At 31.1% G+C, this 21502-nt stretch overlaps 1 protein-coding gene across 4 annotated transcripts in view; it reads left to right on the top strand.

Annotated features, from left to right (window-relative positions):
• LOC139488421 (netrin-1-like) overlaps window positions 1–21502 on the top strand; it is a 40050-nt gene that overhangs the window by 12350 nt on the left and 6198 nt on the right. Inside the window, exons 2-5 of one of the 4 annotated variants that reach the window (XM_071273988.1) lie at window positions 10314–10502; window positions 16725–16874; window positions 16991–17035; window positions 19928–19972. In XM_071273988.1, coding sequence (XP_071130089.1) covers window positions 10314–10502; window positions 16725–16874; window positions 16991–17035; window positions 19928–19972 — 429 coding nt within the window. Of the gene's footprint in view, window positions 1–10313; window positions 10503–10551; window positions 10741–16724; window positions 16875–16990; window positions 17036–19927; window positions 19973–21502 lie in introns of all 4 variants that reach the window. The other 3 variants (XM_071273989.1, XM_071273990.1, XM_071273991.1) reach the window with 3 other exon arrangements.

The raw sequence follows: 21502 nt of genomic DNA on the forward strand, positions 1-21502 counted from the left end.
TCAGACTGTTTTGATTCGAACGTCACTGACAAATCTTATGTATACGACACGCGTATTTGTCGTACAAAATAAAAGCCCGCTATCTTTGTTGAATTATACATGTAGCATCATTATGAGTATTGCAGACTCATTTATATTCGTACCTTACGATATAGCAGGCTCGTGCTGATGCGACGTTCAGCGGATAGAAAGATCCAATCAATTCTTCCTTCTTTTTTTTTTTGCTCAATTACAACCGATCAGTTTTTCAAACGATGTATAATATTTGCAAATCAAATAAATGATACAAATTTAAATTCAAATACAGTTCTCAGCATAACAAATAAAATGTCCATCAGAATTAATCGCACATCACCAAAATTGCTCGAAAGATGTAAGGGTAATAAAATAAGGCAACATACTCAAAGGTCTTCTATTTTAATGCATCTAAATCGTGTGTCCGAATGTATTATGAAATACTAGGGTCAGTGAAAGTATAATTATGAATGAAAATGGAAGTATGAACCGCAGTGAATCTTAATTTTGGTGCATAATTCAGAACTTCTGAGTGCAAATATAGCACTGAATTAATCTTCAAATTTCATTGATAACACTACTTCAGTTTATGCATTTACTACATGTAAATGAGGATATCTCGACCATATGTTGGTAGTTGCTAAATTTGTTTGGTGCATTTGTTTTATCAGAGTTGAGTCGTTTCTTTTTTGTGTTTTTTTTTTGTTGTTGTTGCATGGTATGGTCTGTTGCAATGTCTAGTATTTTTGTAATAAAAATACAGATATTTTTGAGGGCCTTGGTGTCCGAGTTGTCTGTGAAGTCAAACTACTGTATCACTAGCCTCAACACTTAGGTCGTTTATTTGAATCCGGCACATGACAGGTGCGTTCGATTCCGGTCTTAATTGACTAGGTTTGCAGTTTGACTACCGAAGGTAGATGGTTCTCTCCACCAGCTGACCGCCACAAAATAGCATTACAGTGCTGATAGTGGAATTGAATTTGTACTTATCTGTTGTACTATTTAAACTTAATTGTACTGTTTGGTCCATATAGAATGTAGTTATTCAGGACAGACAATTTTCAGTTGATGGGTTGTTGTCTCATCTACACATACGTCTGTTGTCCAATATTTTACAACTCATTCACTGAATCATGTATTTACGATGAAAATATTATGCATATATATACTTTTATTCATATTGTATGCACTATTGAGGCAAAGTTAATACTGATAGCAGACGATAAACCACAGTTGCTTCCGTATATCATTTCTATACACAATAGTCATCTTTTGATTTATTGATGAAATACTATAAAACAATTTTTGATTCAGACCGTTATATGTGTCATACTTGGGAGGTTTTCAAAAGTTGTAAAAATAAAAATCTATAGTTGAAGATGAAACACTCTTTGAACTCGCAACCTCATACAATTGTACTAAAATATTCAAGCAAAATATTAAACTGAGATTCATCTCAAATTTCTGTCATCATATAACAATATATTAAACTCTCGTTTTCGCTTTTGCTTATTCACGATCCTCAATTTTATTGCATTTAACATTATCTCTTATTACCACACAAATCATCTCTTGAATATTTTCTCACAAAATTTGACTTTGTCACAAAACACACGCTGGCTAACTTCCAGTGGAAAAGTTAGAAAGACAAATTACAAATCAACTATTCAGGTGCACGCCTCTTACTTTGCATGAGGACAGTGCAAGTGAATGATCTATTCAATCTTGTGACACTCGAATGACACATTATTCGATATTCCTCGGCACTCATAAATCCTAATGTTTTTCTAAGTCAACGATTTTGTGAAATTGAGATATTTTATTTATTCCGCAGACTTGGCCACACAAAATGAAAGGGTTTCTTTAGGTATTTTAATAGTAATCTGTATTTAATGATATTAAAGTCAAACACGGGTTATACTCGCAATAGATATTTGGCAACGTTGTAATTATTAAGCTATATATTCCGGTGTAATTACCCAGGGTGTAGGGTTAAGGATGGGAAAACGACTTTTGCCTTTTATACTCTGATGTCTGTTTTCAGATCCTGAACCCAATTATCATTTTCCTTTGACATTAAAACCTTGTTTGCATCCCCTTAAAATGTCATCAAATAAACACAAGATGGATACAAAGCCTCAAATCATATCAAATTTCATCTCATTGCCATAAAAATTTGGTCCAAAATCTCACTAGTACTAATTAGACATATTTTGTTTGAAGTTTTTTTTGCTAAGAGGTGAATTTGTTAAATTTCCAATTTCGAAATGCGAAATAAAATACGTCAAAACCAAATATTGGGTTAAGAGTTGAAAAAGTCAATATAATTACTTGTATATATGTCTTGATTTCCTCAAATATCTAGTAAATCGTTGTATTGTTTTTAGTTTATATTCTGTACAAATAAGTTATAAAACGAATAGTTTGTAATTTAGTTCAAGTTTTCTCTATTAATTTCAAAATTTGATATCTTATAGTGCTTATAGCTGACCACACCACCAACGGAAAATTGTTTTTTATAACACAAGTATAGTAAGAAAATGAAACAGGGCATTTATCAGTAAATATTGCAACTTTATGATGTAGTGTTTTGTGGAATGTTGGTTGTCTCTTATAATACAAGTCATGATGTAAACTGTTGGGATTTTTTTGGGTTTTTTTTTTTTTTGCGTATCCCCCTTTTTATCAAAACTATGACCAAAGCTAGGTATTCCCTAATTTGTAAGCAATTGTATGTAAACATTGCACCTACTGACTTAGGTTTTGTTTACTTAGAGAGAAACTGTCATAAATTTATAATACCCAACACCTTTTATATATAGCATATGGAAAATTAAAATGAATATTATTTGAAATTAATTCGGCTTGACATAATGTGAAAAAAATATCGCCACGGATGAAAAATTATAAAATGAATGCCACCAATAATGACTATCTTTATATCACTTACAAACCAGCTTATTGTGACATTGTTGATATTTTTTTCTAAATGTGTCTGTAGATGATGTCGTTTGCATAAAAAAACATATTTTATCTTGTAAGAAAGTGACGATTTCTATAAAATAATTTGAAATTAATATGATAACTAGATTGATTTTAAGCAAAACAACTCATTCAAATTCTCACCTATCAAATTAATAACGCTATATGTTCATAGGTGCCCATTGAGAGAGACACAAAACGATATTATTTCTTTTCTAAAGACGCAGTAAAGATCAGATTTCATGCTCAATTTTGTTTTATTAGAAAGCTATGTTCTGTTAAAATGTTACCGTTTGAAGCACAGCAGGCTGTTATAGGTGTACATTCATGTCACAAATTACTTTCCATAGGTGGTTTCTCACCCGGGTCGACTTTATCCGTGGCAAATCAACAAAATTGAATTATCATATACAAAGTAATATTCATGTGCATGATAACAACAATACCGTCTTTAAATAAGATAAAAGTCTGGTAGATATCTTCAAAGAGTATCTCTGTTCACCAGGTGAAGAAAGGTAAAAATCACAGAGGGAAAATAATATTTTAATGGAGTTTGATCATATTCCTCCATGAAAGTATCACACATACTGACATTTATTTAAGATTGTCACGATAGCCGAACTAATATGAAATACATGTATGTAAAATACAATTCACTTCAAAGCTGAACAGTAATGTATATTTCGAAGCAACTACATCATTACGGTTTAGATGGAAATAGTTGAAGTGCATTAGGGATTTATATGACTTTAAGATGGTTTATCTCAATATAGTTTATCAATATTGGTATCTCTCAATACTTTAGTATAAATCACTGGACATAAAGGGATCAATATTATCGATTTTAAAAAGTGGAAAATTGTGATGAATACATGTAGATTTATTAAAAGCAAATATAGTGTTGCGTCAATTTCGCTGAACTAGTATACATTACTTTAAAGAGGACATGAATTCCCCATCAAGGTGCGGCGTTTTCTCGCGGCATTGAATACTCATTGGTTGACTTGAGTTGTTTTCTTCTGTTTGGTCGGGTTGTTTACTCTTTGACACATTCCCCTTTTCAATTCTCTATTTTATTTGTGATAAAATTACTTGAAAAATAAGGATCGCCGGTCCATTAAAAATACTCTGCTGTTTTACAAAATTATGCAGTTAGTAGCGTATCGCAATAAAGTAATATTTTAAAAACGAAAAACTATATGTTGCTTTTTTATTTACTTTTCATTCCTATATGAGTAAACGTCTAGTGTGTTGAAAACCAATAAAGTAAATTCTAGAAATTATGAATCTTGAAAAAAAAGTATTGTTGAATACAACAATTGTATTTTCAATACGAATTGTTAGATTACTAGAACAGTCCACAGTTCGGACTATTTATAAAGTAATTTATCATGATTTGAAGGCAATAGAATACTTTACTTTGTGTAACTTTGATCTTATAGTATCGATTTTTAGCATATTCAGCGAAAACTTCTATCTAAAACAAACATTTGTAAATCCTATAAAATTTGTGTTTTGGAATGACATGAATTTTGTTAGAATGATAAATTTCTGTTTTAGATTTAAATAAAATGACTAAACTGAGTCAAAAACTATAAAATTATTGCATCGACACAAAAATGCCAAAAAATAAATAAATCCACCAGTGCAAACTGGAAATCTTTAAAAACTAGTTTGAGTTTAAAGAAAAAGAAAAGAAAAGAGCAAATACACGTATTTTGCGTTGTTGTACTTTGCTGTTTCATTCAGTAAAAAAGGTGAATAAAATGGTAGTATGAATAAAAAAAATTCAAACGATATAACTTAAAATTTTGTGAAAAATTTATTCATTATATTGTCTGAAACCATAACTTAATAAAAAACATAATATACCACTTATTGTGTCGACATAAACAACATTATCTGATGTCCACTAATATATTATATAGCACTATAATAACTTGAAATATTATATAAACACTAGTCTATTGTTCAAAAACAGAGATCAATTTCAAAAAAAATCTTACGAGAAAAATACTTTTCAAGTCATCAACTTTTCAGTATAACTTACGACAAATTTTTATCGGTTGTATTTTTGGTAAAGAGAGCCACAAAGGTTGACCTCTAAATGTCTTTTGGTCTTTAAGATCGTTTGGTTGCTGGCCTATTGACGTACACCCAACAGTTCCTTACAGCAATTTTACAATTTTAATGGTCACTTTTCAGCTCGAGTTAATTTTTTTGTCACTTTTGAGCTCGAGTTAATTTTAAGTTTAGTAATATTTGCCACTGGATGTTAATTAAAGAACAATTGATCAATTTCCAGGGGTACATTGGTATTAAAAGTTCATGACCTCATGAACATCTGAGGTTACACACAAAGTAGTGAATTATTACTAGAAATTTATTTTCGGCTGCATGTCCTACATATGTGTTTATTATCATGTAACAATTAAGCAATAGTACAAAACGTCAAATAAAAGGTTTGATGATCTCTGATTCCTACGGCTTCAAGGTTGCATATATTTTTTTTTACATCATTGATAATTTTTCACAACGGTTACTAATTTATCTTAATTGATTCGTCTAGAACACGATCTAACCAGGAAACGTACTTTTTGTCCTTTAACTCGACGTCTTAGTCTACAACACACAAGTTGTCCTACCGGGATCTTAAAGCTTCACTTGGTACCATGCCACTGATTAGTTCAAAAGACGTTTATTTCTGGTTTTTATCTGCTATGATATGACTATTTCATCAAAACAAAGAAATAAAATTATTACAGAAGCAATTAAGAGTTAACTGATAAGAAATGACAATGCGTTATAATATACCTACTATAATGTGCATTTATTAACGGAATTTGTTCTTCCAAATAATTATGAATGCCAAATTGTTCTACCCTTGTCCTTTAACATTGTAAATATTAGTTTAGTAAATCAAAATAGTGACATCTGTCATGATGAGACAAGTCCACCCAAGGACACATTCGTTCATACTAACTCTCTGTTATTATCAATACTGCCAGATGTGCACTTCTTTCTGTGAAATTATCTTCAGAAATTATATTACAAGAAAGTATTGACCTGATTCATAGTGAATCCAAATTACTTGAAGTGAGGCTCTGTTCCCTCAAAATTAGATAAACGACCGAAAAGAAACTCGGGAATGAATATTGACGACCATAATATATGTAAACATATAGCTGGGATTAATATATTTAGTCCCAGATATAAAACGCTGTAACAATTTGATGGATATAAAATAAGTAAACTTTCAATGTGCTTTAATTTTTAACAGTGACTTGTTTAAAACTATTGCTTTGCATTTAACTACCGAACTCATCGGATTTTCAGTGGAAGGCATATACTATACCACTTTCAATCATAAATAAAAATATTTGTACCGTTGTTTATCAAGTTTGCACCGATAGATATTCATAAACTTACGTGTGACTCCCTTTAGTTTAGTTGTTGTTATATGCAAAACTGAAATTAACCAAAGTGGTACAGTCATTATGTTTGGTTTTGTGGTTTATGAAATTCATCATATAATGTTGGGTTATACTAGTCTAGTATCAATTCAAAAATCTTGCTTTAACAACTTTCACTTTCGTTGTTCAACGACTTGACTTTAGTAAAACTTAAATTAGTGTTGGCAACTTAAGTTTTTTTTTATAGGTTTTATGAAAGAATACATTTTCTTTGCATTAGTGAATATAAAATTGAGAATGGAAATGGGGAATATGTAAAAAAAAAAAAGAAGAGAAAACAACCGACCAAAGAGTAGATAACAGCCAATATGTCTAATGCATTGCACTTTTGTTAATTTGTTTTTTGTTTATAAAATATGAAGAGTTAATGTCTCCTTCATCACGACGGGCCCCTTACTAATGGCCGCCCTAAATGGGTCAGGATTCTATTGTTTAGACATCTAGATATTCCTGATATATTAATAATCGTGGAATAATACAAGACATTTAGCAGTATGCCGTTCTTAAAATACATTCAGTTAATTATTCCATGTAGAGTATTTTTAAACTTGCAGCTATTTTAACACTAGGAATCAGTGATGTTGATAATTCACTTAACGAGTTCCGAAAGATAAATGTTATATTCATAACGAGTTCCGAAATACAAATGTTATAGAACAATTATATGCACATTGGTTCTATTGCTTTCTAAGTAGTTGTATTATTGGCTTAGATGAAACAGTTGTGTTGAATGGCGAGTGGGAGCTATATAGCTATATCTCTTAATGATTGACAATAGCCATGATATGAAAACTTACGTCAAACTTGACTATTAATCAAAATTGAATAAATCTTACCAGTAAATACAGAATAAAATATCAGCAGGTTAAGTTAACATTAAAGCTGTTTACATGGCATACTGCACAATCTATATCATCACCATTTACAGTAGAAAAATCTTTTGCTCGTGTCCTGCGTTCACAACGAGGGGAGGCTACTCGCATAACTATGCAAAATAAGGTATCATGCCAAACATATTGCACCAATAGGCATCGATTTTTATGCGCTATTTACAATTTCCCCTATTAATCACTATTAGTGTTACAAAATATTATTAAACCAATTCTACCCAGTATGGCCGATTATCTTAAATACACTTCTATAAATATCCCCCGAATATACAATGTACAAGAAATTGAAACACAAAAAAAAATGATATAATAAGAACCCTTCCTTATTGCCGATAGCGTTGATAGTATACTTATTGTTCAACATTTTATTGTAACGACGGTAGTGATCAAGAAATTTCACAAACTCTATATTCAGTATTATTCAATCCCTTTTCACAGGGTAAGCAGGGTCATTAAGTTGAAAGTAGTTTATATAGATTATTCATACCCGAGCTTGTAAATGTATCCGTAATGATTGTCTGATTTAGTACAATTAAAAAACATCCATCCTTTAACAATAGAATATTTCTTCTGTACGATGACTGATGACTTTGATACTATGATATTAATCGTTATTTGATACGTGAATTACCTCCCGTGAATTAAACAGCGATGCGTTTGAAGTTATACCTTATATAGCTAAATAATATGAACTTTGATGTAAACGGGCGTCTTTTTTCGAAAACTGATAGTTAGGTTTGTGTACCAAGATGATAGAAAAGACAAATTATGACATCATATGTTTCTTTAAATATGTTGTTTTTCTAATTCACATTCAAATGATAGCTTTATATTTAATGTCAATAGCATTCAAATGGGACCATTCTTAAGTTGATTCATATATTTGTTATCAGTGTACTATCTCTATGCAGTGATTGTATTCGAACCTCTTTCGATAAATTGCATATATCTACAATTTGACTTATGATTGTCGTGTAAACTTGATGATTTCTTATATACATAGAGTAAATGTGATGAATTTGATTCGATAAGGATACAGTCGTAAAAACATAAAAGGGATAGTCTAGCTTTTTTTTATTTTGGTTTGGTTTGTCTAAAATATTATCAATAAAGCCATTCTGAAATGTTATTTTCAATATACGTTCATTATTTTAAAGTATTGTTGGCTCTGTCACTAAATAATGCCATTGCTTCAGTAATAAATGTGTAAACATGCTTAATTACTATTCTAAAAGTGAATAAAGGGCTGCGATTCAAAACCATATTCACGTATTACAAGTCAATGCCTATAATTGATTTGTGAGATAGGTAAACATTTTGTAAATTCGTTTTCACAACTTCACTTTCAAATATCTCGAAAATATATGCCAAGGAATGCCGTTTCTGCGGTTCAGAAGTCAAAACGGCAAAAACGAAGAAGGAATGCCAAATTCAATGTTACTACAAATTCATATTGGTAATTTAAATGATATGAGTTTGTAACATCATATCGTATACCTGCTATAAATTGTTGGTGTTAACATAATAATCGATTGAAAGATAAGTTCGTGTAAATAGTACCTCCGATATTCAAGTCACGTGATTCCAGTCAACCCCAGGTGTTCCGGTATTCAATATCTTTACGAGTCATTGGTTAGCTATGACGAAGGATAAATCGATCCTTTATAAAGTTGGTCTTCTTTTTTTTTTTTTTTTTGAAACATTATGGTACATTGTATTATGTTTGTGGCTATAACTTGTTTTTCTTCTCTGCATTTAATGGTAGGATTATCTCAAAACCGCAAAATTCTTTAAGGTATTTGTAATTGGAATATTATGAATAAAAGGTGATGTGGAATACTTCAGCAACAAGACGACACATTTATACCTAAAACACATTCAGAGATCACAATACGGTCTTCGACAATAGAAAATTTATTTATAGATATGAAATATTATAATAAGACACCTAACCTGAAACTGTGAATGTTTTAATACATTAAAAAACCTTTCATCATGCAAATATGCTATATAGAACACATACTATCCGACTTAAACGACTTATATATGGTAAGTTGAATTCGGCCAGAATTTACACCGGTATTTTGGGGGACTGGTTTTTGCAATACTGTCATCTATAGTTTTACTGCTATTATTTTAATTGCAAAATGCACTTTCACAGCAACGGCGGTTATTCGTGACGTAATAAACTCGACTATGACGATAGTTGAAAAATGTGCTCCCTTCCTGTAGAGATAATTTTTCATCGATAAACCCTCTTTATCGCGAGCGAAACGAAGATACGATATCAGTCATTTTCACCAGCTGTTTGGTAACCACGCGTACGCGATTATGCACGTGCATGTGAATCAAAAAGTAAAAAGTGAGCTCACCGAGAGGTTGATGGCTTCCCGTTCAAGTTTGTAGATTTTCTATGGACGTTTCTATTTTTTTATTAAGAAGTAGGTCCGGATTATGGACACTTTTTAAACACTGAAGTGTCTATTTAAATTAATTCAATTGGTTTATGTAAAATATTTTAACTGATTTAGTCATTAAAAACGCTCCGATTCAAGCATAAATATGAAAAATCTATCAAATATGCCAAAAAACGTCACTTTTCAGATGGTTTTTGTTATAAATGAAAGTGTCCGCATCCGTGTTCATCCTCAACTTTTATATATATGTTATGTATTATCATCAAATACAACTATTATGAATGAACACGACCACTTTCATTTTAGACGGAAATAGTCTTAAAATTTATCTAATATGCTCAAATTGTGAAGATTTCAGTAATTTAGCATGACTTAATGATGCTAGTACCCGATATATGTGCATTGCTTTGTCAAAAACAGCCCATATTTAATAATTTAATAATTTTATCCACATTAAATAAAATTACTGTTTAAGCTGTTCTCATCACTATATATATATATATATTTGTTCATTTTTCCTTTGGCCTTTTCAGCCTGCAACTGCAACCTCCATGCACGCAGATGTCGTTTTAATATGGAACTATATACATTGTCTGGATACAAGAGCGGAGGGGTGTGTTTGAAATGCCGCCACAACACGGCGGGTAGAAATTGTCATTATTGCCGTGAAGGTTTTTACAGAGATTCCACCAAACCCATTACCCACAGGAAGGCATGTAAAGGTAGGAAGATAATTAACATTTTATTTTAACTTACCATTTTATCTTTCAGCATGTAACTGTAATTTGCATGCGAGACGATGCACCTTTAATAGGGAGCTGTATTTATTGTCTGGATTCAGTAGTGGTGGAGTATGTCTTCGCTGTAAACACAACACAGCTGGTCGCTTTTGTCATTATTGCAAAGAAGGCTATTACCGCGATCCAACTAAACATAAAACAGATCGTAGAGTGTGCCGAGGTATGAGAAATTCCATTTCTCTTTTCCTTCGCACGGTATAACATCACGCTTAGTAGTTTTTCTTGCATGTACTATGTTTTCACTTTACATCTGTTTCCGGAAGTGTGCTGTTATCCAAAGTATTGAATTTCGATTTGTTCCCAATCACATTTCACAGACTTTGCTTGATTATGCTTGTAGCAGAAACAATTGTTTCACCCTGTTTTTTGTTTTTGTGTTGATTTTTATTATTGCTTATATATACTTTTCACTGCTTTATTCTTGTATAGCAAATCTACACATTTTAGATTAGTTTTATTATTGCTTATCTTCGATGGTAATATGCACTCATTGTAAATATGTACATGCAAAGTCATTAGGGTTTGTTCATTTTGTCAAACGGGACAATTGAAGACTCATATACAAGGTAAAAACGTGTGTAGGTCAAAATCATCTTGCAATGTAGTAACTGTATTCTTATATGTATGTCAATGTTGTGTGGCTTTTCATTTGACAGTCTGAGAATACCGAGAAAAAAAGCAACATAGACATTTTATCGACATAACACGGATGTAAAGCACTTGTTTTATTTTATTTCTTATAAATAATGGCCAGTGGCAAATATTTTCAGTACATTCAGGACGGAAACAAAATTAACACTTATTCCAATAGGTATATCTATGTGAAAACAATGCGTAAACCAAAAATGTAACTTACCTTGCAAGACACCATGCCCTTACCACTGTTGATATAGCCTGTTTTACGACCTGACTCCTTTTACGATGTAAACGCATAACCGTATGTATGGACGACCCCTAATTATGGCATGGGTTTTACCACCGGGTAGAAGTTCAAATTAAAATATTTCTGCACCCTTGCTCATGTGTGTTCATTAAGGTTTCAGATAGGTTAAGGCAAGGTCTGTCCTGTTAGCCGAATGGTACCATTCAGTCAACTAAGAAACATCAGATCATTTTATGAAAAAAGAGAAAAAGGAAGGACTGTGGCAATTCAAGTTAATAGCACAAACATTGGTACACAATAGAGCAAAATATGTTATAACACATACTCAAATTAACTTCTTTTTAGTAAGTAAAATAACAGTAAATTAGTTGCGGAGCTATGGTATTATATTAACTGTCAATAACCCTTAGATGTTAATATTACCGAATTCTCTTTTTACATCGAAAGTTAAACAATTACACATGTAAAATACCACCTCTTCTAACTTAAAGAAATTTTTATTATGATTGCACAGGTGTGCTCAAAAGCTAAACGAAACGTTTGATAACATTCTAGAGACCTTTTCTTTTCTCTTTCTGAGTGACGCATGAACATAAATCAAGTCTATACATACATGTAAGTGTTCACATCTGGAATATGTGATGAAAACTTTTATTCTCCATAATACTAGAACCCTCTTTATACTTCCGGTTTTTTTTACAAAAATATGAGATTGGTTATCCAAATTTATTGTTGTCGTCCGCCGTATCAGTATGTTATGGATACATTGTTGCTAGAAACGAGAAGACAACTCGAATTGACAACGCTGTACTAATCTGAAAGAATTATGCATTCTGTTTTTTCATGGCATAATTATTCTTGTTAAAATATAGAAACCATAAGAAGTCCCAACACAGGCCAATGCACGATTTAAAACATTTTACAATTATTTGTAGAAATCTTCCTTTCACATACCTCTCTCGATACCTTGTCCAGTTTCCAAATATTTCCCGGACGAACGAACGTCATGAATAAGCTGATATATTTGACACTGGACGTTTGGCAAGCAACACCAATTAGTCAATACCTTACTTTAACGTTATAGTTGATAAAATCTGCTTCATTTGGACGAAGAAACCAGCATAAGTCTTGTAGCGATTACAAATAGCTCTAAGGATAATCTCTGATTTTCTCTACTTGAGATATAAATTCAGCAAACTGGGCATATGATACCAACACCGAATAGGGATGGTTGATTTCCCCTGGATTTGTTTCAATCAAAATAGGAAAGTTTCATCAATGATACTAAATGGAATTTTAAAACTTATACTGGAAATGGCACATATTATTAAAAGCTTTTTCCCATTTTAGTTGTATCTATGCAATCAGCATACACAATTGTTATAGTATGTATTTAAGGCAATTTTGATACCACTAATGGTTTTTTTTATGTTTTTGGTTTGTAATTCCTTCTTGTGTATTTTCTGGATAAAATCCTTATTTTTTTATTTACTTTATCTTCAAGCATATGCGCAAAGTGTTGATACCGTGATTTTTGAAAGTTTGATCGAATAGTCTTTGGTTGGGAATTTCTTTCAACAGAGCATTTTTATGTGTAATGGGCCTACATTTTTTAGGCTCATTAAGTGTTCATTTGTGAAATTTTTGGTTTGTGTGACGGAGATAAAATAGACCCCATCCGGATTTTTTTTCTGCAAAAACAAAATGAAAAAAAGGATTTAGATTCTAAATTATAACAATCCTTACTTTCTGGTTGTGTTTGTTTTAAGGGTGAAACTTTTTGAAACATTAAAAAGATACAAGTACTGAAGCCTAAATAGATATATATAAGGCATTGTAATGCTGGTTCGTCACACATTTCCTGTGTTTTGTTCTTTTAATGTTGATGGTGGTTTTATAAGTGTTAACCATCAATAACAAGAAACACTAGTTATAAAGAAGTACAAGTTTACAAACCAGTCAAGTATGTTTAAATTAAATACTTCATCGCCAAAGCAAATTCAAATTAAATTTATCAATTATAAACGTCACCATTCAAGTCAATGATTCACACCAAATACTAAGTCTGTTTTTTTAGGAGAATTTTTTTTAAAAGTTTTTAAATGAATAGAAACTTACATTTTTATACAATAAATCATACAAATTTATGCATTACTATGCATCTTCTGATTTTTGTATTGAGGTACAATTTATTTAGAATAATAACATGTCTCTAGATGTCCTTGTAGATAATTTAGTTATTTTCAGCAAACGGTTTGTTCATTCACAATTGACGTTTGCAGTTATATATATGCACATAAATTAAAATTGATTCATGTGTGTGAAAATCTATTATAGTAAATAAATAATGACTGAAAAAGCACTATATATATAACGTCCTACTTCTTGTGTATGATTATCACAATGTTTTAGTTTATTCATTTGTACCAAAATTTCCAATTTATAGTTTTTTTTTAATATTTCACAATTTTCATTACTATTAATAATAACTTGTTTTACGATAAAATAATCTTTCTGCATATTTTTAATAGTCCAAAATAGGGTTTTTATTCTTTTTCTTCATTGTACAATTATTTACAGAAGCATTATTATTTTTATTCTTATATGGTATGATTTAAAGTTTGGGTTTACCATAAATAATTTGAACAGAAATACCACTGAAGCAAAGCAACATTGCAATTTGTTCTAGCAGTAGTTTGATTACCCCATTTTTAATCGATTCTACCGCGAATTAAACACCCGACACATTTTAAAATTTTATATTAAAAATATTAAGTCAATTAAATAAATGGAATTATATTATTTAACTCTAGTTAATAAAAGGTATTTAGATATTTGTGTAAACACCTTCTTTTTTTTAATCTGAATGTGACATTGCATAGAACGGAGAGATTTAAAACTCTTACACCTTTGTGTTGCGCAGGAGTAGAAAGAAAGAATCCAGCTTATAAAGAAACCAATAGCTAGAGAATCTATCTCAAGAGCTTTACACCTAAATCCACATTGAGAAATTGGACAAAGATTTCTTTTCAAATAAATATCATGGTTTGATGAACGCAGGTTTCATTAGCTATCATATTGGTACTTGAGAAATTTTAGATTAACCGCCAAATTAGACCTCCTCTGCGGAATTTCTTTGTATAAACACATTGACTCAGAATTCTAGATTACAGTTTTCACACCCTTTAATGAATTTTGAATATACATTATATTCTGTCCTTTGCAATTTCAGAAGTTTTCCAAACATAGTTATGTAACCCAATTTTACCAAATTGAAAAATAAAGATATTAGAATTTTACAAATTGGCGTAAAAAATGATAAAACGCCATGTTCATTACTTTGTACTAATTTGAATAGACGAGAGTACGTTCTTATTAATCTGAGTCTGCAGCACGTGTTACAAAACCACATTACATGTCTTTTCTTGTTAATTAGCTATAATCGTTGAATCTCCATAACGCTATTTATTCAGTTGAATATTAGGTTCCTGGTGATTTTTTGGTTCTTCTAAACGTACTGGTTTTTCTAAGAAATCTTGTTTGTTCGGATTATATAGCTCAGGTGACCCCTTTCAATATATGTCCAATCTTTGTAGAGTTTGCATTTAAATCTGTAAAGAAATTCTCAAAAATTCAAGATAGAATATGCATTTAACATCAAAAGTTAACCTAAACCATTAATGCCGTTCTGTGTATATGATGAAAAAAATCTAATTTTACCATTCTGATCTTGTCGACATTTTTAGAATTGGCTTTAGTTGCTCCAAAAATAATCCGGTCATTTTTTTTGCTTCAAATTTCCATTATCTACCAAATTATATGTTGCATCAGCTGAGAATTTCTTAATAATATCTTATTTATCCATTCGTGATGTATTTTTAATATGAAAACTAGAAATTTGCTGTACAAAGATTAAGTTGCAAAAGCTTCATATGCACTTACTTTTAGGTCCCCATTTGATAAAAAAAGATGTATAGATTTCATTTAATGAGGAATATGATCAGATAATGAAACGGCGTTTTGCTTAATAACTCTTAAACACGTAGTTTCCCTTTCGCTAGTTGCGTGAAGAATAGGACAGAAAAGTATTATATTGTCTTAAATGGATCATAACTTAAGTATTCAGTGGATTAAAAACGTGTGTAGAATTGAGCTCAAATCCGATGGAAACTATAGAATGGATTATTTTGGAATGTTTTTGCAATTTTTTTTATTTTGAATTGCTTAACAATTTGTCTTATCGAGTCTTGTATATTTGACTATACGGTATGGAGTTTACTTATTGATTAACATTGTTGAAGGTCGTCTTGATTATCTAGAACAGTATACTAGTAGTTGATCTAATCAAGGTCATTGATTCTTCATACTTTTCTCCTTTTCAATCATGCAACAACTCCATATTCTATTCAGTACAGAAAACTTTTAAAATAAACTATTGCATCGTGAATGAGTTTCATTATACTCTTTATTTAAATATCACTTTGAACATGTGTATTAAAACAATTTGGATACTAAATTATGTGATAATGCATTAATGAATGTTATTTTTGCTGTTCAATTTTTATAACATAAAGGGGAAAACAGTTTTTAATGCACTTACTCCTTTTGTGCACTTAAAGATAACAAATATATATTCAAATTTCTTCAATGCTTACAATAGTACTTACAATTACATTTAGGATATACATTTTTGTACGTTCGAATATAAACCTTTTTACATTGACGTTGTTTTCTACAATAAGAATAAATTCAAAAATAGTTTTTAACTACCCTAAACGCCCACGAACATATAGTGTTTGGACCCGACTTCCGATAGAACAGAATAATAACGAGTGCAGTTCGTTATTTAAAACACACTCAAAAACTGATGATACTGTTATGTTCAGTCACCATCAGCACTAACTAAAACACACTCAAAAACTGATGATACTGTTATGTTCAGTCACCATCAGCACTAACTAAAACACACTCAAAAACTGATGATACTGTTATGTTCAGTCACCATCAGCACTAACAGAAAATGTCAAACAGGCGAACAAATGTTTGCAAACACACAACACAAGAAATTGAAGATTAAACAACACAAACACCACAGGAAACCGGATATAAGCTTAAACAAGGGTGTTATAACAAGGAGGATGCGTATTTCTGACGGAACACTGTGTTCTATATTTGTAGTGGACATATATGTGTACATCAAAATTTTATTATAATTTATTTTCAGTGTAATTTGAATTAAAAAAAGTTTTTTCTTATTTCAGCTTGTGATTGTCATCCTGTCGGAGCTCTTGGAAAAACTTGCAACCAGACATCCGGTCAATGTCCATGTAAAGATGGTGTAACCGGTCTTACTTGTAACCGCTGTGCAAATGGCTACCAACAGAGCAATTCACCAATCGCCCCTTGTATAAGTGAGTACATCCTGTTTGTATGTTATGTGTGTTGTTTGAGTTTCGTGTTTTATGTCAGAGTTTTGTGTTCTTCAAATCAATTATTTCAATTATTTCATTTTTGCTTGTTATTTCAGACGGAACAGCAGTGAAGAAAGGAAAGGGAAAAAAAGGAGATAAGAGTTAGTGTTCAATGCGCATGAGCGATTTTAGGTTTTAGTGTTTAAAGTTATTGCGCATGAGCGCTTTTGACATTTCTTGTTCTTGCTTGTTGGGACTCTGGCGCATGGATATACTCTGACAAGTTTTTATCAAATTTTCTGATTTATCCAAGAGTGTAGCTTAGTTGAGCATGGTTGAATTCTGTGGCCACTTCTTGCATTTCTTTGGAAGCGTCTATTTATTGACATGCCGTTATTATGCTGATTGTTTTCTCTGTGCTTGTGCAAAACTTTTAACTACTACTCAATTTATATTAACAAGCTACATATTTTAATCAGAGAGATTTTACTCATTCCAAAAATATATGATTTTTTTCTGATTCAAATGAATATTTTGTTTTTGTCTAATCGATAACCGCAAAATCTAAAAAAATGCCTTGAAAAGAAAATGAAACGCTTAGATTATAGTAACAAATTAAGCAACAACGTTCAGATTATTTTTCTCGCTGCCAATTTTCTAATAGTTTTGTGTCTTTGTGATTTGATGGCTTTATCATTAAACTCTTTATAGTTTCAACGATACATACGGTTTATCAATTTAGTAAGTTATAATTGCACAAGTGAATCGGCCAGCACTTGTTTTGATGTTGGTTTTGAGCATGATCTTGAACATTGTATAGCGGGAGATCAGAAATGATGCACGCAACATTTACTTCCAGGATGGTAAAACAGTTTTCTTCATAGATTGAAAATGCATGAAATTGTTGTTGCTTTTGCACTTTGAATATACGATGTACAGCTACATGAATTGAATATGCAAACCGACTATAGATGATACATGTAGTTAAAATTTCTTTACATAAATCATGGTCTTATTTAGATTTTTGCAGAAGAAATTCTAGTTGAAAACAAGTATTAACGCATTGAAAGAAAACTTAAAAGACTTTTAATGCACGCATATAAGAAATTATACTTTGATTAAAGGTATCTCAAAAATGTATCTAGAGTTAGCTTGTTGGCACGAATACCACATCTTCTTATGTCTATGACACAAAATATTAAAAAATTAATTCAAAAATTATAATTAAAATACATCAACACATAATAAATAAAACTAACATCGGCTAAAATAGTAGCTAGCAAAATCGTCTATGGTCAACTTTGAGTATGTTTTTGTACTTTCATTGTAAGGTTGCGATTTATTATAGCTCAAAAATAAGATCATGAAGTTAACCTGTTTTCATTCATACTTGAAACAATCGAAGCTAGTAAGAAAAATATATATTTACCATGTACATTAGCGGTGCCATTTTTATAAATTAATTCTGAGCGGTGCGTGCGAGCGCTGTTTTATTTCTTTTATTCCTAAATATCCTTTTCAAAATGAGGATGGCTAACATTGACGCAATATTTTTATTATTTCTTAAAGATATTTCTTTTTTTGTGTGTATAAAATCAGTTTTCAATTATGCATGCTATTTTATATGACAGAGCGACTACTTATATTCTAACGTTGCTAATAAAAAAAAAAAAGCCGAATGTATCCGCTTGTCACCAAATATGAGTCAATTGATTTTATTAAAATTTCTTTAATGTAAATAAGAGCTGACGATCATTCTGCAGAGACAAGTAACTTAAATGGAAGAACATTAAATTTGTTATGCTTATAATTCAATAATTTCTTTGTTATATCTTGGCACTAAATGAACGCAAAAACAAAAAAAAGAGTCTTAAATGGCAAATTACATTTCTGAATTCTTCACAGCATCTCTGTTTTCTTCTTATCGACATTTAGAAATTGTACTTTGTAGTTGCATAGTGCATCTTTGTCGATATTAATTATCGCTGAAACCACTTTTAAACAGCTGAACATCTTTAACATAACTGACAAATGTATCGTTACTTGTTGTGCTACTGGAAATGTTTCATACATTAACGTAAGCGATTAAATATTGCGTATCTGAAGCCACTTACGATAACGAAAAGTCACACTGAGATAATTATTGCTGAAGCTTTGTTTTATTTAGCACTAATAGTTCTGTTTGAACCGCTGAAGATTTTCAATGGGTTGGCACACTTGCACTTTTAAATAATTGCATCACTAACGTCAATTATTGGAAGTGTTTTCCATAAACATAAAATGTGGCTATACTTAACAATGCATATATATTAATAAAACTTTAATAATTCTCGTAAATGGTCCCGTTACATTCATGGATGTTTAGTTTGAATTGTACAGATGTTTCCTTGGAAACCTGTGACTCCGTATACTTTTGTACTTTGTTGAACTTTCGAAAGATTTTGCGTTGTTCACTTCTGTAATTCGCTTTGGTGTGAAAATGAAATTGTTCTATCGAAAAAAGAAATAATGAAGGTCTCTTTTTTCTAAATTGGACCATTCTACATCCCATTTCAATTTTCCATAGCTTTCATTTTTATTTCTATCGGTAGACAAATTTTGATGGAGGTTTCGGTTATAATTTTGTAACGAGACCAACAAGAAGGGAACAATGTTGGGCATTTTAAGACCAATGTTTTTTTTTTAGATAATATTTTATTGAAGTTCAGTTAATTATTCCAATGGAAAGTTATCATTTCTTTTCAAAAATATGGTTAAAAAAATGCTTTCTCCAATTGATTTTCGTTAAGCTAGATTTTGCTTGCTTTCGAAATTTGAAATAACTATTATAAACAAATGATCTTTTGAAACATTTACAAGAGTTACTGCTGTCGTTCTGAAATAAACAGTAATAATGAAGAAAGATAGGATAGGGATAAACTATTTATAAAGATCCATGATATTATTTGTTGAACATATGCATTAGATTGAGAGTTGTCTCATTGGCACTCATACCACATAATTTTTGATCTATTGACAAATGTAATACTAATAGCCCTTAAACTCTGTTACAGAAATACCAACAGTTACACAGAAGCCTCCTCGTACAGGGTCAAAGGGTAAGTATTGTATGGAAGAAAAAAGCTGTGATTAAGTTTGTCTGGTTCGATTTTAACGAGTCACTTCATCATTATAGATTGAAGATAGCTTTAGAAGAAAAGTAATTTAAAATGATATTTCAGCAAAATCTACAATATGACTTCGAATCTTACAAACTGTTATATATGCAATGTATAAATGTATGCCTATTCGATGAAATCCTTTAGTTTGGTAGCGGTATATGCACATTTATTTAATGAAAGTAGCATGGAATTGAGAACACAGGTTATTAGAACACTGCTACAAAAGACTGACTTTCATTTCGGAATTTTCAATTCATTGTATATTACATTCGTCAACTCCCCCTCCCCCCAAAAAAAATACAAAGATGTGGTGGCTGAAATACATTTCTCTCTCCTACGCACATAACACTACAAATACAAGCATTAACTTTATTCTTGCCAGCACATGTTTCCCCGAAGAACAAATTACATACCACCAACAACATACTGACAATTCGTAAATAAATTTTCGTTCTAAGCATTGAGATTACCTGGATCATTGTAATAATGAATTTACGTCTTGCCGTGGGTACTAATTTAGGGAAATAATAGTTTTATAAGTATTTCCCAGAAGACACTAATTACCCTGTTACACGTGAGAGTAACTTCCTGTCATTAAGGTTCTAGAGTGTCATTATTTGGATAAGTGTCACTAACTGCGTGATGTAGAAAGGTGGAAACAATAATTAGTGTTGCTATTGTCTATGAAAAGATTGTTATGTGATTGAATGGAGAAAGATCGGATAAGGGTAAACTCATTATGATGCCAACCGTCTCTATGATTGATGGTTTCATGCTTTCAGGTGTTAAGGAACGTTTATTTATTTTGGTAAATATCCAGTTCTTTGAGCTCCTTTTCTGATCTACATCAATACAATTTCAATAATTGATTTTCCACAGACTGTAGAAGAATTCCTATTACTTTTTTTGACAAAAACTGAAGAATTCATCAACTTGCAAGTAATGTTGTTCGAAAAATAATAGCCCCATAGTAGTCTCATTACTTTGAGAAAAATGATCAAAGCAAATTTATTGGATAAGTCAGGAATCGCAAATATGATAACAAGAGATAAACCCTATACAAAGACTGGCATGTAGAGAAACAATAAACTACAGTAAATATAACATGGTTTCACATTTAAGTAAGGCATATTGCTTAACGACTTAGTAATTGTTTAATGTCTTTGATTTTGTCTTTCAAATTTTATCATTATGCGGTTCCCCGTTCTGGCCTTTTAGTTTAAGTGTGCATATTCTTTTTATACTTGTTCTGTTTAGTATTTGCGAGTCTCTTTGTTCTGCTTGAAAGGAGTTTGTTTTCATATTTATTGATGTCTTCAATTCTGACAAGATAAGAAAATGTTGCAGCTTGTAACAGAACTATGATTGAGTGAGAGGGGAAAATTTTAGTATCCCAAAAACTATTTTTACTCGCCACATAAAAATTTGAATGTCCCAAATAGGAATTTTCTGTATTTTGTTGGGGTC

Source organism: Mytilus edulis, chromosome 9 (assembly GCF_963676685.1).
Source record: "Mytilus edulis chromosome 9, xbMytEdul2.2, whole genome shotgun sequence".
Taxonomy (NCBI): Eukaryota; Metazoa; Mollusca; class Bivalvia; order Mytilida; family Mytilidae; genus Mytilus; species Mytilus edulis.